The sequence below is a fragment of the Lycium ferocissimum genome, chromosome 1 (assembly GCF_029784015.1).
Source record: "Lycium ferocissimum isolate CSIRO_LF1 chromosome 1, AGI_CSIRO_Lferr_CH_V1, whole genome shotgun sequence".
Taxonomy (NCBI): Eukaryota; Viridiplantae; Streptophyta; class Magnoliopsida; order Solanales; family Solanaceae; genus Lycium; species Lycium ferocissimum.
In genome coordinates this window covers 8,264,597-8,283,159 of record NC_081342.1, presented here as the reverse complement: position 1 = coordinate 8,283,159, position 18,563 = coordinate 8,264,597, and the positions used below count along the sequence as shown (strand labels likewise).

Below are 18,563 nucleotides of genomic sequence, written 5' to 3'. Positions count from 1 at the left end.
ATTTTCGATGGTTGCTAACAAGGATTACATCGAAAATCGCATTAACTCACGGAGTCGTAGACCCAATCAAATGGATGTTAGTGGAAGAACTTACTCTCGCAAATGCTCTGTATGTAAGCAATATGGCCATGACAAGCGTTCGTGTGGGCAACAAGGCCGTGGTAGTACAAGCACGTCTCGGCAATAGAGCCTCTAGAACTTGAAGATTGTATTGTTATTATAATTTATTATTGTATTACTTTAAATTAGTATTGTAATTAAATGGAATGAATTATTTTTTAATTAGTATAAACCTCTCGTATTGGATGAATTATTATTAAATGAAATATTTAAATTTGTACATTCAAATATAATAAAACACTTAAATCAAAACCCTATAAATATGGCAAGTTTCAAAACTTACTTCGGGGCACTTTAGAACCCCGAAAACGACGATCCAAACGTTTAGGTGGACTTGATGTAATGAGCCGATATTATTATACGCAAAAAAAGATATTAAGTTTTATATAAAATATTGATATTTTGGGGGTTTTGAAACATGACTAATCTTTGCCCAAAGTATGAAAAAAAACGTGATTGGAAAGGTAACACAAAAAAAAACAGCTGACAATATCTACGCACGAATTTTGTGCGTGAAAGGCCGAAACTAAATTTTTGCAGTTTGGTCCTTTCACGCACGAATTTTGTGCGTGAAAAGTAATAATGTATTTTTTTATACTAGTTTGGTTCAACTTTTTATTTTTTGTGCTACTTAAGTGGTGGATTCCAATTTCAACCCCACAACAGTGCGCCCTAACATAAGTTTAGTCCCTAGAGTCAAATTGTTCAAGCTTTTTAAGCTTACAATTTTGTAGGGGTGGGCGTTCGGTTTTTCGGTTCGGTTTTTTCAAAGTTCGGTTCGGTTTTTTGAAAGTGGACACCGAACACCGCACCGAATTAGTTCGGTTCGGTTCGGTTTTTTGAAGTTCGGTTCGGTTCGGTTTCGGTTTTTTTTAGCAATTACACATCTCTCCATTTATTTTCATTTTTCGTTCTTGATTGCTTCGAGTTACGGAGGTTTACGCTAGACTAAATGTTTGAAGGTTTGATGACTTTAGAATCCAACCATAGTGATCATCCACACATACAAGATAATATCTTCTATATACAAAATATAATGTATTATACAATGTATAATAAAATCATACGAGGTATATAAAATTTTATATAGTGTATAATTAAATTATGTGAGTTATATCTAATTTATTATAATAGGTGAAACAAATTATATGAATATTATTCTATGTATAACATTTTTATTATACTATATATAATAAAAATCAACACTCAAATTATTAGTATACTTGTATTCAATATCCTATAGTGTTAAAATGAAAAACTGAGATTTTATTTTTTATGGAACAATGAAAGAAGTTGAGAATAAGGAGGAAGTAGAAAAGGTAAGAAAAAAACGCTGAAAAAATCTTCAAATAAGGAGGAAGTATGATATTGTATAAAAGTGCTTATACTATGAACAACAAATAGGTATTGGAGTTATTCACGTTCGAAGGGTTTCGTTATATATAGCAATTTGATTTACTATAAAACATTTAACTTGTCATGTAATGTTTAATAACATTTAGTTGCTAAGAGTATGTAAATATTATAATATTATTGTCTACTTATGTTTTTTTCCCAAAAAAAAAATTGTATTCATGTAGTAAATTTTCAAAAAATAAATAAATAAATAAATAAATAAATTCGGTTTAACCGAAAAACCGAAAAACCGGTGAACCGGAACCGAACACCGAAATTGTTATTTAAAAAAACCGAAAACCGAACCGAAAAACCGAAAAACCGAAACCGAAAAACCGAATTAATTCGGTTCGGTCCGGTTTTTCGGTTTTTGGTGTTTATGCCCACCCCTACAATTTTGTGAGCAAAAGAGAAAACCCTTCTCAGCTTCCTCCATCTGGTACTTTCTTTAACTAACTTTATAAAATACAACTTTCGTCCTTTTATTCTTTTGGTTTTTAGTACGGGATCTAATATTTGTGTTTCTTGATAGTTTTTTGGGAAAAGGGCCTGATTTACCCTCTCACTTTAGGAAAATGTTCATATTTACCCCCCGTTATACTATTAGCCATTTATATCCCTACCGTTACAATAGTTGAAACATTTGCCCTATTTTTTAACCCCCTGTCCCTGATAGTATAACGGGGGTAAATATGAACCTTTTCCCAAAGTAGAGGGGTAAATCAGGCCCTTTTATTTCCGATTCTTCTATTTTTAGATAACGTTGGAGGTTTCCTAACTAGTTCTGATTTGCTAAAAGAACAATATACACAATAATTTTATGCAAAAGTAAGACATTGCTTAATCCAAAGAAGGTTTTACAATGGACATATTATAACAACAATTTATCCAAACGAGGGCATTACATTGCATTCATCTGAATTTGAGGAAAGAAGAGCCAAATTGGAGGCTATAAGTCATTCTCAAGTGATTAAAGTGTCAACTTTGGAAGACAAAGTAACAAAGATGTGGATGGTAATTATAGTTTATAATCGCACTTTTCGTGGTTTTCATTACGACAATGATGAAGTGATTGCCCTTACGAGACTAGTATTTATGTTTTTGGTGTAACTTGAAAAATATTATCATGAAGTTGTTTTAAATGCCTTTGTTTGGATGAATGTACTTCATGATAATATTTTTCAAGTTACACCAAAAACATAAATACTAGTTTCGTAAGGGCAATCACTTCATCATTGGAGCTGTAATGAAAACCACGAAAAGTGCCGATGAAACTATAATTACCATCCACATCTTTGTTACTTTGTCTTCCAAAGTTGACACTTTAATCACTTGAGAATGACTTATAGCCTCCAATTTGGCTCTTCTTTCCTCAAATTGGATGAATGCAATGTAATGCCCTCGTTTGGATAAATTGTTGTTATAATATGTCCATTGTAAAACCTTCTTTTGGATGAAGGTCTTACTTTTGCATAAAATTATTGTGTATATTGTTCTTTTAGCAAATCAGAACTAGTTAGGAAATCTCCAACGTTATCTAAAAATAGAAGAATCGGAAATAAAAGGGCCTGATTTACCCCTCTACTTTGGGAAAAGGTTCATATTTACCCCCGTTATACTATCAGGGACAGGGGGTTAAAAATAGGGGCAAATGTTTCAACTATTGTAACGGTAGGGGTATAAATGGGCTAATAGTATAACGGGGGGTAAATATGAACATTTTCCTAAAGTAGAGGGGTAAATCAGGCCCTTTTCCCTAGTTTTTTGGGATGAGTTTATGGATTTAATTTTGCAAAGTTGATTGATCGTTGCATTGGTTCAAAGATATGGGTAATAATGAAAGGTGATAAGGAACTTGTTGGTACACTTTAGAGGCTTTGATGTTTATGTTAACATGGTTCTTGAAGATGTTACTGAATAGTAAGTCTCTTTGTTTCTTTCTTTTTTACTTTTACTGGTCTGTGTACTTCTTTTTGTTGATGATTTTGCATTTGTTTTGTCAAAGATTATAACTTTAGGGTTTTAGAATTATAGTGTTGCCAAAATTTTGTCAAAGATTTTGACTTTGGGGTTTTGGAATGCTATAATTTTGACATTGTTTTATCAAAGATTGTAACTTTAGGATTTTAGAATGCTATAATTTTGCCATTGTTTTGTTAGTTGTAACTTTAGGGTTTTAGGATGCTCTAATTTTGCCATTTGTTTTGTCAAAGATATTAACTTTAGGGTTTCAGAATGCTAAAGGATTTTAGCATGTTTTCAATTGTGTGCATTGGAGCAGATATTGGTTAAGTACACTAGTCATGTATAGTCTTAGGCGCCCGTTCAAATTTGCCGAGTTTAGGATTGCAATCTGTGTGTCTAATAAGAGAATTGAGGTTTAGCATCCTATGTAGTTAAAAAAAGTTCAAGAATTAAGTTGTCAATTTTTGGTGTAGTTCGACCGAATATACTAGTTTGTAATGTGGAGTTGGGAAATTTTTAATATAAACCTTAAATCCATGTCCTTCTAGTGAGTTAAGTAATGCCTGTGTTTTTGGATGCTTTTATCCTAGTATATCATATCAACCGAGAACCGTTGGATTTTATTATCATTGAGCTGGGAATTGGGCACCATCATGTTAATGTAGTAAATTTATTGTCACGCCCCGAATCATGGTCTGGGCGTGACACGGCACTCGGTGCCTGACTGTTTATGACCGAGCGAACGCATGGATGTTGAGTCTACAGTTGTATCATGAAAGCATGCAAGATATAAAATGAATCAAGAGAATACTCAACTCAAATATAATAGAAGATGCGGAAATAAATGTTGTGAGGCAAAACCAACATAACTGACTAAAGACTGTGTCTATGAAACCTCTATGATCAAAATGCTATAAGAAATAACTAGGTCAGGACAAGACCCTGACATGCCTCAAATACTGATGAACTAACTAATACTCGAAAAATTGGGAAATAGACGGGAAACCCTGGATGAGAGGGGCTCACCAACTAGCTGATGTACTCAACAGTGTTGTCAAAGGCGCGCTTAAAGCGCGCTTAAGCCCTGAAGCGAGGCTCAAATCATGTTGAGCGCTTCAGTGTCATCATCAAGGCTCTAAGACATACTTTTCCTTGCTAATGAGTCTCTCTTGAAGAGGTGATACTAGATAATTGATATTTCACTTTATCGGAATGTTTTTACGCTTCTTTGTCCGTATATTTGTTATTCATGCTTATTATTATTTGTCTTGGACTAAACATACATATAGCTGTATTTTTGCTCCATTGCGCCTTTTTTCATTAAAGCCCGCGCTTTATTTGCGCTTTGCGCTTAAAGCCCCAGCTGACCTTAGAGCTTTTTTGCGCTTTTCGCTTTTGATAACACTGGTACTCAAGCGCTGGAAGCTAAGCGGCTGTTGTATCCTCCTGAAAGGCAGACTTTGCACCGTGAAGTGCAGGCCCATGCATAGGGACGTTAGTACATTTGAATTGTACAGTATGATAAGCAACTGAAGCAATGATAAGGGATATATGAACAATAGAGTATAATGAAACTGAATACTCATATCATGAGCTGATCTGTGTAGAAACCACCTATGCCAATATCATTTAACTATGGCCTCAGGCCCAATAAATAATGAGATCTCAAAGCTATGGCCTTAGGCCCAAATAAATTACATATGCATATGAATCATAACTATGGCCTTAGGCCCAATCAAACATGAAGCAACAGGTGTAAAATTGACTACTGGCTTTGTAACCTGACTGATGACTTAGACTGCATTCTGAGACTCGTCGATTGAATTACAAGCCTTTTAGATTAAGCTAGGGTCCATAGCATGCATAACAAGTATGAACATAATCAGAAAACTGAGCTCTAACCCTAGGTTATGAAAATCAAGAACTAGGGCAAAATCATGAACTTGTTGGATTTCTGGGAATTATGATAATTGAGTTATGAGGATGATTAAACAATGTTCCTCATGTAGATAGTATGCTTAGCATACCTGGAATTGCTCCCAAACTTGAATAATAATCTGGTCTTGGATAAGGAGTTCCAAAGTTTTGCTCTTTAAGCTCTTTGATTGGGTTTTCTTGAAAACCTTATGTTAAGAACATGATTTCATGATTAGATTAAGAGCATATATGATAGAATTGATTTGGAAGAGCTTGGAATGACTTACCTTGCTGTTTTGGATTGTTGGGAGAAGAACACTTCGTTTCTAGGGCTTGGAATTATGAAAAACGAAATAACTAAGTCTGCAGTCGGGTATTTATAGGTTCTGCGGAGTTGGGAAATACGGTCCAAAATACGGTCCGTACACTGATTTACGGTCTGTAAACTTGGACCGTATTTCAACATACTTCAAACAAAGATCACTGTTTGATGTTTCCTTCGTAAATACGATCACACTTTACGGACCGTATTTTGAAATACGGTCCGTATTTAACAATATAAAATTACACATGCCAAATTCCAGAATGCACAGTGATTTTGGGTGTCACTTTACGACTTGAAATACGGGCCATATACTAATTTACGGTCCGTATTCTGGGGCGTAAATCCCCATCTGATAGCTGAAGAGAAATTTCCAATTCTCACATTCTTTATCTGGTTTTCTAAGTCTGGAATCATGGTCAAAGCTTAAGTTAAAGGTCTGAGGTGTTACATTTATGCTTATGGTCAATTTTGTATATTTCTGCAAGTAAATCACCTATTGGTATTCTGACTTTAGTTTCATTACTTTAAGCATCTTCTTAATTCGTAGAACTCAAGTGTACATAAGTTAGTTTTTTTATATCAATGCTTGCAATAGTCTGATGTAAACTCGCTCATCTTCATTTATGCAAGCTAGTTGATTCGAGTTAAATTTGTTTTCTTAACAGACTCTTCACATCCGCTTGTTTGAAATTTTTGTTTGGTAGTAACTACTAAGTTCTGCACAGATTCTTTCATTGATCTGTGCACAGATTTATTCTCATCTTTTAGAGAGCATAGTTAGTTATTGAAATTAGAGGTTTTAGGCTGCTCTAGTTTAGCTCAAGCAATTACTCTTATAATTTTCCATTTTAGGCACGTGCATAAATGTTAATTCCTGAATATTGCTGGTATACATAGTTTATGCCATTTGAAAAGGTACCCATCCAGCCTCCACCCTCATTCTCTGCTATGAGCTAAAGGTGAAAGAACTATTTATCACTTCACTGTCTTGTTTGTCGAGTTGTCCCATGATTTGGAACTGTGGATGGTTCCTTTTCGAAGGCGAAGCAAATTTAATGATCAATTACATGTTATTTGCATATTCTGTCTTACAAATCTAAAAGAGACCATTATTATACAGTAATAATTTCAGAAGTCGACACCTAAAATATGCTCCTGAGCATAACATCTGCTTGCAGCTTCGCTGTTTATCTTGCAACTTTTGATGCAGACAGATTCATTCTGACATTCTTTTAGGTAGCACCAAAATATAGTTAGATATTGAAAACTATTTCTCCAAAAGAATATAATTAGATATTGAAAATGGATGTTTTAGGCTGCATTCATCTGCTGTATTGATGAGTTAGTGTATAATGTGGTCTTTCTTTAAGTCGTTTAGCTCCATCAGGTTAAAGTTGTCAGCAATAATTTCCATGTTAGCTACTTAGCTCTGCATAGTAGTTGAGTAACTCCTAATTTTTTAACGGAACACAATCTGTCTGTGCAATATGAAAAGTTCACATTCTCCCCCACCCTGGGATGTACAGAGGTTTATTTTTCCTTATTGGGCTATTGTTGAGAAGAGCTTTTTATCAATCCTCTGCTCAACAACTTTCCTATTGTGTTGCATGAGATCACTTCTGAAGGCCGGCGGATAACAAAACTTGATCAGATATTGCTTAATGGAAACAATATTGCTATCATGAGTATAATCTAGCCTTTCCGAATAAAATCTTTCTTCATTTGTGTCCTTCTCCTTGCTGTTTTTTTTCCTCATTTTTTTTTTCCTCCTATCTGAGCATGAAATCTATCAATCCAGTGACAAACTTTTTTTTCCTTTCCCCTAATGCAGCTGGTTCCTGGTGGATCACCACCTGATGAGTGATAATTGCTGTGCAACTTGTGCTGTTTACTGAGGCTAGTTGTTGAAGATTTCAGCGAGAAATCAAAAAGTCAAGCGATGTTATGTATTTTCAGTTATTTCGCTTTACAAGCTTACAATGAATCGGCATTGATTAAGTTCTAGTAAATTATGAGTGTGTTCAGCTAGGCTCTACTATTAAAGTATTAATTCTAGTTGCATTTTATTAAAAACATTATGGTGATATTGCAATGGTACTTTGACGCTGTTGTTGCGAAGCTGTTAGATTTAAACTGAATATGTAGTTTTTACAGAATGGTGAAATTAGTTGGATCTTTGATTTTTCTTCAACTTCAACTTGATATAGGGAGTTTGAAGTTGAAAACTTGTTAAGAGGAATATTTCAAGTGAAATACTCACAAAATTTTCATCTTTCTTCTTAAGTTAAATTTATATTCAAATACAATTTCACCTTCTAAATACTTGTTTGTCGGGGGTAAAGGTGTCAACCGGTTCGGGCTAACGGTTTAACCGAATCTGGACCGGTTAAACGAACCGAACCGTAGAACTTCCGGGATTAATTAAATGTAATTGTTTACCGGTCCGGTTCCAATATTTTAGGAATCGGAACCGGACCGGTTTAACCGGTGAAAATTAAAAAAAAAAAAAAAAAAAGGGAAAGAGCCGTTGGGCCATCTGGTCCGTTAATGGACCGTTGGCAACGGTCCATTTGCAAAAATGGCCGTTGCCAAACGGCCATTTTGTTAATTTTTGGCCCCCAATTTTTTTTTTTTTAACACTTTAACCCATCCCCCACCCCTATATAAACCCTTCTTCATTTTCATTTTAATTCACACCAATTCACTCTTCTTCATCTTTCTCTCAAATCTCAATCTCTCAATTATAATTATTTTGCAATAACTAGCCACAAAGTCTTATTATAGTTTCAACTTCCAATTATTAATTTTGCAATTATAATATTGTTGGTGGAGTTGGTGATTTTGCAACAATCCGAAGTAGCTTTGGTGGATTTGCAATTCTAGCCGCCTTGACTTTGTTGGAAATTAATCCGGCAATTTGGTACCTTCGTTCCAACTCTATCTTTATTTTTCGCAATTTAATTCTAGCAATTTAATTTATGCAATTTAATTTACGCAATTTAATTTGTTTTAATTTATTTTCTTGTGATTTATTTGATTGTGATTTAAATTAATTCTATTTAATAATGTCAAAGAGATTAAGACGTGGTGCCGGTAGTAGTAGTCGTATTGTTAGGGGTGCGCTTAATGAGGAAACATTTGTGGAAGAAACACCTAATTTAGGTATTGATGTTGGTGGAAATAATCCACTTTTAGGTCATGAGGCAATGCAACAACATTTTACCGACACTTTTAATGAAGACTTAAATGATGATGATGAAACACAACCCCCTGAAAATCCCATAGGAGATACATGTCCTGCACAATCACATACACAAGACAAACCGCCTAGAACTCGTAAGCCAACAGCTAAAATTTGGAAATTTATGACTAAGAATAGGGAAAACCAATCAGCTACATGTAACATAAGTGGACAAGTATTTAATTTTAAGCAAGGAACTGGTAAGAATGGTGGAACGGGTACACTAAATTCTCATATGAGAACCAAACATATGGATGCTTGGGGAGAGCAAACGGGTTCAAATGTGGGGGGGATTCAAATGACGATAGACCCACGAACCGGTAGAAATTTTAAGTATGACAAGAAAAAAGAACGCGTAGAAATAGCTAAAATGGTAGCTTATGATTGTTTACCATTTTCCTTTCCCTCGGGTTTGGGGTTTGTTACTTACATTCAACGTTGTTATAATCCGTTATTTGAGGGTATTCCTAGAAGTACTTGTAGAGCCGATGTTATAGATTTGTTTAAAAAATATAGATTTTATTTGCGCCACGTATTTAATTCTTTAAATTGTAATGTTTGTCTTACTGCTGATTTGGGTCTTAGTATTAACCATTTAGATTTTTTTGCTATTACATGTCATTGGGTTGATGACAATCGGGTTATGCAAAAAAGAATTATAGCTTTTTTATATGACGAAGGAAAAGGTCGTCACGATGGAAAATTTTTAGCCGATTCAATGTCTACTATTATGAGATTTTTTAACATTTATAGAAAAACACTTTGTATTGCTTTAGATAATGCTTCTAATAATACAAAGAGCGGTTGGTCTTTTAAAAAAAGAAATAAACCCTCCTCTAAAAAATATTTTTCATGTAAGATGTAGTTGTCACATTTTAAATTTAATTGTTAAAGATGGTCTTGTGCATTTTGATGATTCTGTTCAAAAAGTTAGAAATGCTGTTGCGTTTCTTTTTTGTAATGTTAATAGGGGAAGAATTAGAGATTTTAAGAATGCTTGTGTGGAAAATAACCTTAGACCTAGGAAAATTCAAGTAGAAATTGAGACTAGGTGGAACTACACTTACATTATGCTACAACAAGCATATGAGTATAAGATTCCCATACAACAAGTTCACAACAAATATAATACTGATAGTCAGGATTGGTTAAATTTTATGCATTGGGAAGATGTTAAAGAATGTATTGAACTCTTAGAAATTTTTTATAATGCAACTCTTGCTTTTTCTAGACAATTTTATCCCACGGTAACCGGAATTTTAGCCTACTTAGCGGAAATAGCTAGAGTTTTACAAGAGTATAAACATAAACCCGGTTATCAAGCGGCTATTTTTGAAATGATAATCAAATTTAAGAAGTATTTTTTTCCCATCCCAACTTTATTTATATTGGGTTCCCTTTTAAATCCTTGTTTAAAACTGTCTTATACTAAAAATTTGGTTAGTCAAATTTATACATTTTTAGAAATTGAAGCGGGAGCTCAACCATCTTTAGCTGAAGCCGAACTCGCTATTGATGATGAGTTTAGAAAAGTTTTTACTCATTATTCTAGTTTGGAAGAACGTGCAACACCCGTTGCTCCACGCCCTACTACTTCTCAAAGTAGCAAAAAGGGCTTGTCGGGTTTAAAAGTTTTACATTCACGGCCAACTTCTTCTTCTACATGCAAACTTTGATGAATATAACTTTTATTTGATGCACCCAAATGTAGATATCAACCAACTGGATGAGGTGGACGTCTTAGCATGGTGGAAGAAGTACAAGGCAAGCTATCCGGTACTTTCAAGAATGACTCGAGATATCCTTACGATTCAAGTATCAACCGTGGCTTCGGAGAGCGCATTTAGCCAAGGAAGACAAGAAATTGGAGACCATAGACATTCATTATCCGGCTTTAGCTTGCAAGTACTAGTGTGCATTCGAGATTGGATTAGATCGGAGCGACGCAACCAAAACTCGAAGCGGAGGAAGGCGAAGAGGAAGAAATTGAAGATTTGATAGCTAGTGGACCGGACCAAATGGAAGACTTTGAAGATATTTCCATGACCGAATATGATGTGGGGGAAATTAACGAAATGGTTCAAAATTGGTGATTTTATTATTCTACTATTTTTGTACAACTCATGTATTATTTGCAAGTTAAAAAAAAATACAACTTGCAAATAAATGTTATCCAAGAATGAATAAAAATATGGCTCATTGAGCTTACTTCTATTTACTTGTGTTCATATTTTTACTTTTATTAAGTTAGGAATATACCTAAAATATACTAAGAATATACTTATAAGTATATTAAGTTATATAGTATACTTAAACATATATAAGTATATATAGTATATACTATATATATAAGTAAGTATATATAGTATATATATTAAGTTATACATATATTTAGTGTATATATTAAGTATATATAGTATATATATATATATGTATATATATATATATATTAAGTTATACCTATATATAAGTATATATAGTATATAGTACATATATATACATATATATAGTATATATATTAAGTTATACACATATTTAGTATATATATTAAGTATATATAGTATATATAGTATATATGTATATATATTAAGTTATACCTATATTTAGTATATATATTAAGTTATACATATATATAGTATATATATTAAGTTATACATATATATAAGTATATATAGTATATAAGTATATATACTATATATATTAAGTTATACATATATATAAGTATATGTATAACTTAATATATATATAATATATATATTAAGTTATACATATATTTAGTATATATATTAAGTACATATAGTATATATGTATATATAGTATATATATTAAGTTATACCTATATATAAGTATATATAGTATATAGTACATATATATAGTATATATATTAAGTTATACACATATTTAGTATATATAGTATATATAGTATATATGTATATATATTAAGTTATACCTATATTTAGTATATATATTAAGTTATACATATATATAGTATATATATTAAGTTATACATATATATAAGTATATATAGTATATAAGTATATATACTATATATATTAAGTTATACATATATATAAGTATATATAAGTTATACATATATATGTATACGAAAAACACTATTACGTATTCTTGACTTCTTTGTTAGGTCTTAGTTAGTCAGTAAATATTTAAACTTTAATTATAAAGTTGTATAACATATGTAAATATACCTACAATATACAAATAAATACTATAATATATATATATAATACAAAAAACAAAAAAAAAATATATTTTAAACACTCCAAACCGGACCGGTTCCGGTTTGGAGTTTAAAACCGGTAAACCGGAACCGGCCGGTTCCTTAACCGGTTCCATAACCGGTTCCGGTTGGAACCGGTTGACACCTTTAGTCGGGGGAAGGTGATATTTTAAACAGTTGCCAGTTTCTCTACACCTTTTCTATATCTAATCTCAAAACTTAGGCTTGTAATATAGCCAAGCCTTCATTTGCTTCTCTACAACTGAGATCTTCTGCTCCTTAGGAAATTTAAGACCTATGACGAGCAGGGATGTTTAAAGCTAATCAAATACTCCCTCCGTCTCAAATTATCTGTGGTGATTTTAAAAAATGAGTGTCTCAAATTATTGCCATTTTAGAAGTTCAAGAGAATTTTTTTTTTTTTTTTCCTTCTCATTTTAACCTTAGTAGTAATTATTTTTTAAGATTACAAACACCTCGATTATGGTGAAATGACACGGGTGAAATAGTCATATTTTCTTAAGACGTGTGTGAAAAAAAAATAGAGTAATTATTGGAGACGAAAGGAATATGGTTTTGCCACACGTTTCAACTTTCATGTGCTGAATATTGTATTAAAAAAGAACCGATGAATAAATCAAATTGTAGAACGTGACAGACAATTTTAAATGATCAGAATATATATGCATACTACGAGTGGCAACTTTCCCTATTTTGAAAATTATGAATAGTTCTGATTATGATTGTCACACAAGCGTCCTTAAGAAGATTAAATTTACCTCGTAAGGCATGCTACTTTATTGTAAGAGCCAGCGCAAAAGACTTGTCTGAGATAAGAGTCTTTTCACTCTACTTTGCATTGGGATTTGTGAGTAATAAAGAAAATAGAAGTTCAAAGAAGTTCTTAGAGAAAGAGGAGAAAACAAAATGCAAAGCAAGAGGAAATTTGTGATCATGGAAAGCAGCACTAGTGAGGAAGAGGATGTTGTTGATTATGATGGTGATAGTGATGAAGAGAGTTGTGGTAATTCGAAGAAGAGGAAGAAAACGGGTAACCAAACTAGAGGAGGAGGAGAAAACAGCAGAAGGGAGTCCAAGAACTGTCATCAGTGTCAGAGGAACGACAAAGACAAAGTGGTGTGTTGTTCCAAATGTAAAACTAAAAGATATTGCCTTCCTTGCATCACTCGATGGTAAGTAAGCCTTGTCTCTATTTATCTTCCTCATCACCGTTGATATTCTTTTAGCCAAAGATAGACACTTTTGATGATGTAGCCGATTTCGGAGGGAATATAATATTTGACTATCATTCCCTGAGAGTTTTTGATGAAATTGTGTAACAAGCTAATGAAATAGAGAATTGAAAATACGAGAAAGTGGGACAATTTTCGGGGTTTTCGATTAACTGAAGAAAATAGAAGTACAAGTATGAAACTAAATGGAAATAAGGAATTGAACAAGCTAGTTCTACTGCTCCGTTGATGTAATGATATCTGATAAGAGGAGAAGAGAAAAGAGTGAGAGAATGAGGAAGAAGCAGAAGTCGTAACAGAAAGGAGAGAGAAGAGAGAAGAGAATTGAAGAAGGGAGAAAAGGAATGATACCAATTAGTTAGTTGTCCTGTAGCTCTGCCGGTTAGTTATAGGAGTTCCACAACATTTAATCTCCACCGTTCTAGCCCTTGTATTAATATTCTAGGTGCTCTCTTATTTCTTGTTAATTGCTCAGCTCATAACATCACTAGCTGCTTCAAACGATCCTTGACCTCAAGGATTGGGATCAAAATTTGGAAACTTCGATTTCAAATCAGCATAGTCTTCCCAAGTGGCATCTTCGGGAGCAAGATTTGACCATTGCACAAGCACCTTCACTGCTGCTACATTCTCTTTCTTCACCATCTGCCTTTGCAGAATTGCAACAGGCTGCACCAGGAATTGATCATCATTGTTTGTGACTGGAAGTTCAGTCTGCACCATGGTCCTAGTTCCAACCTTCTTCTTCAAGAGTGAGACATGGAATACTGGATGCACTCTTGAAGAACTGGGCAAGTCAAGTCTATAAGCCACCTTACCAACCCTCTCCAAAACAGTATAAGGACCATAAAATTTATAACTCAACTTCAAACACTGCCTCAAAGCTAAGGAGCTTTGTCTATCAGGCTGTAGTTTAAGGAAAACCTGATCACCTACTGAGAATTCTCTCTCAGTCCTATGCTAGTGTTTCATCCTGTGCTGAGCTAGCAGCAAGTTGTCCTTCAGAAGCTGTTGAAACTGCTGTCTCTGCATAAATAAATCACCTGCTGTTGGGGTAATGGATTCCAGCATAGGGCCCGTAGACAAGTGGGAGATGTGTACCCAAATAAGGCCTCAACAGGGGTACATTGAAGGCTAGTATGGTAGTTGGTGTTATACCACCATTCAGCCAAAGGCAACCACTGTTTCCATAATACAGATCTGTTGGATGTCATACACTTCAAATATGTTTCAATGCCTGCCAGAAATGGCTCAAAAAAATCCTGTCTATGACCTTTCCTCAACAGTTTCCCCATAGAAGTACCACTTATCAAATTCGGCTTTCGATCCTTAGGAATCCCCTTTAACACTACCTTATTACCCTTTTTCCCTATTGTACCACAATTTTTCTCATGATCAAAGGTGACAGGATTGTACTTTTGCATCCAGTCATTGCCCAAAACTATATCACATTCCCCTAGGCTGATGATGCCCAAGTCATCCTGGAATGTCTTTCCCTGCATAGACCATGTAATTCCCTTACATTGAGAAGTACAATACATGTAATTCCCATCTGCAACCGTAACTCTTATTGGAGGTGTAAATGTAGCAGTGAACCCAATCTCCTTAGCAGTCTGCGCATCTATTAAGCTGTGTGTACTACCAGAGTCAACTAGTATAGCTAAGCACTTATTCTTTTTAGTCCCCTTAACCAATATAGTATGAACCCCTTTGTTGCTTCCTGAGAAGGCACTGAAACATACAGCCTCTTCAACATCAGCAACCTGTACTATTTCCTCTTGTTGGTTTAATTCCTGTTCTTCTACCACCGTGTCATCTTGTTCACCAATAACCTCACCAGTCTCACCAACGATACCATTCAATTGTTTGAACTTACACTGATGTCCGGCAGTGTACTTCTCCCCACACCTAAAACATAGATGGTTTGCCCTTCTGTAGTCATACACTTCCTTAGTGACTCTATAAGTGATTGGCCGGGTAGTAGTGTTCCTCACTGGAATCATAGCTATGCTCGATTTGGAAACCGTGGAGGGTGTCCAAGTGGTCATAGACTTGGAACTGGATTTTCCCATTTTGTCTACCGCTTCTAAAGCTTTCTCCTTCATTCTAGTCTTTTCAATAGCAGACTTCAGATTATGTGGTTTAAGCAACTTGACAGTCATCTTAATCTCATCTTTAAGGAATCCCACAAAGCTAGAGAGAAAATGAGTCACTGAGAGTAGGATTTCTGATAAGCATCTGAGCCTGCATTATCTCAAATTCCTTCAGGAAGTCATCGACTGAGTCGGTTTGTCTAAGGCTATTAAAACTTTCTACTACATCTTCAGATGGCTCTTCATTGAACCTATCACAGATCTCCTCTTTGAATACTTTCCAATGGTCAAATCCTCCTCCTAAGTAAGCAGATTGGTACCAACCAAATGAACAGCCGCTATTTCTATCCGTTGGTCCTCACTAATGTGGAATACATCAAAGAATTTTTCTGATCTCCTTACGTACTGTTTAGGATCAGTTCCATCAAACAAGGGAAACTCAAGTTTAGGTGTAGGAAACTGCCAACCTGTTTGTCGATTACCACGACCTTCTTGAGCTGGTATAACTGGTGGATCCTCTTGTCTTTGCTGCCTATTGACCCTTCCACCCATCACTGGAGCAGGTAACAGCCCATCACCTAAGTCAACTTGCCTTCCCTCTCTCTGATATTGCTGCATAGCTGCCAGTCGTATTGAGATCTGTTCTAGTGTTTGTTTAATTCCAGTATTGTCACGTGCCATGGTCACATGAGATGTAGCTATTTCACCTATTTTAGCAGCTAATTGGTCCAATAGCTCACCATGCTTGACCATAAGTTCTTCATTCTTTGTAGTCCTTTCATCGAGCACCTTCAGTCTAGTTCCTTCATTTACTGTCATAGCTCGTTTGGTCGCAGGATTACCGCTCTGATACCAATTTGTAACAAGCTAATGAAATAGAGAATTGAAAATAAGAGAAATTGGGACAATTTTCGGGATTTTCGATTAACTGAAGAAAATAGAAGTACAAGTATGAAACTAAATGGAAATAAGGAATTGAACAGGCTAGTTCTACTGCTCCATTGATGTAATGATACCTGATAAGAGGAGAAGAGAAAAGAGTGAGAGAATGAGGAAGAAGCAGAAGTCGTAACAGAAAGGAGAGAGGAGAGAAGAGAATTGAAGAAGGGAGAAAAGGAATGATACCAATTAGTTAGTTGTCCTGTAGCTCTGCCGGTTAGTTATAGGAGTTCCACAACCTTTTATCTCCACCATTCCAGCTCATTAATTCGAAATAGATGTAGGCCTTACACTTGTATTAATATTCTAGGTGCTCTCTTATTTGTTGTTAATTGCTCAGCTCATAACAAATTGTGGGATGATCTTTTGCATAAATGGCAATTGGGCAGGGCGGGCTAAAATTTTAGCAAGTTACAAGTTACATTACTACATACCTATGTTTTGCTAAATACTTTGTGCTTTTGTCCATGGCAGTATTTGATTGAGTTTTGGTAATGGTAGGCAGTGATTCTTTTCTGGTCATTGAGGTCGTAAGCCTAATTGCCAATTCTTGAAGATTTGGATCTTTGACAATCATATGATATGATAGTGTTTCCGGGAACTCTTCGATGATATATATCACATTGAACAAGTTCCTAGAGTTGAGCTCAACTTGGTGGATGTATTAAACAAATATCGATATTAACACTATACTTTTTCTGGTGGTATTAAAATACCTATTGACAACTTTAGTATTTGACAATCGTGTAATAGTGCTGTCTTGCTAAACCAATACAATTTTAAACTCGAAATCTAATTGTTTATTTATGTAGGGGCTTTTAATGCTAGTTAACTCTCTGTAAGGCTTAATATGTCATTGAACTAGCGGCTTTCATTTTTTAAAGGTTCCTTTTTTATATCTATTTTCCATAGAAATTGGATTACGCATATTCTGCCACCTGTAGAACTTTCCCGTTAAAAAAGAGAACCCTGTTTCTTGTTCTTCTAATGATCTCTTAACATGTATTTGTTTGTCTTGTTTGAATAGTTTGGTAGTGATCTTAAAGAAGTGGCTTTTCTTGTTTGAATAGTTTTTCAATGTTTAAGAATGGTAGGTGTGTGTGTTATCAGAGATTTTCATTTGCTTCTAAAGTGTATGCAAAGAATGAACACTTTGCAGCACACACAGAGGGAGTGAGAGATAAAAAGCTAATATCTGCAAATGATGTTTTGGTTATCGTCTTAATGTGCTCATAGTTTTTTTCTGTTTGATATGTTAAGCGATCTAAATGGTATTTTGAAGATAGCTGCTTGTTGTCTTGTATGCGGCCTATGCCAAATTAGTTCTTAAAGCTGATTTCGAGAAACTTTTACTCATCAAATTATACATTGAGCAACATTATGCCGAAGTAACACTCGGAAAAAATTTCTAACCTAAAGCAATTTTTTGGTACCGTGCTGATGTACATTGTAAGCTAATAGGAATTGAACTGTCAAATTTTATTGTTTGATCAAATTTGAGTATAAAACAGTTTTTAAGTACTGGTTGCTTATTTTCTAAGCTATTGTCTTTATAACTGCTCATTTTCTAAGCTATTCCCGGTAACATATGGTTATATCCTGTTAATTGTGCCTGTAAATCTGTAATCTGGTTAGATATGAATAAATAGAGCTTTCTAGATGGTAAACGGGCTCAACAAATTCCAGTTTTCATAGGTTTTGCTTTCTCCTGCCTCGTAATTTGTTTATGCACTTATTTGTACAGAACAGCCATAAAAAGGATCCTTGATATGTTCAAAAGATGTGAAGGGTTTATGAAGCGTCTTGCTTTGATAAATTAGCATATTTATATGATCAATTTCAATCTAAAGCCTACTCATCATTAAGTTTTCTATTTGTCATCTATGTAGGTACCCTGGGATGCCAGAAGAGGCCATTTTAAAAGCTTGCCCTGTATGTCGTAACCTTTGCAACTGCACAGCATGCTTGCGGTTAGATGGGTTAGCTAAAGTAGGATTTTATTTTTCAATTCTTCTCTTTGTCTAATGCTCTTAAAACATTTAGTTATTGCAAATTACGTGGTATTCTTGTTTGCAAT

The 18,563-nt window shown here is 34.4% G+C and overlaps 1 protein-coding gene across 14 annotated transcripts in view; it reads left to right on the top strand.

The window, feature by feature from the left end:
* Window positions 1–3,291: 3,291 nt before the first annotated feature.
* The window catches only part of LOC132046179 (lysine-specific demethylase JMJ26-like), a 57,938-nt gene continuing 42,666 nt past the window's right edge, over window positions 3,292–18,563 (top strand). For 3 of the 14 annotated variants that reach the window (XM_059436876.1, XM_059436871.1, XM_059436841.1), the window contains exons 1-2: window positions 12,844–13,394; window positions 18,376–18,475. In XM_059436876.1, coding sequence (XP_059292859.1) covers window positions 13,129–13,394; window positions 18,376–18,475 — 366 coding nt within the window. In that variant the 5' untranslated portion in view covers window positions 12,844–13,128. Of the gene's footprint in view, window positions 3,440–6,393; window positions 7,408–7,553; window positions 7,669–12,840; window positions 13,395–18,375; window positions 18,476–18,563 lie in introns of those variants that run through there. The other 11 variants (XM_059436885.1, XM_059436878.1, XR_009412669.1 and 8 more) reach the window with 7 other exon arrangements.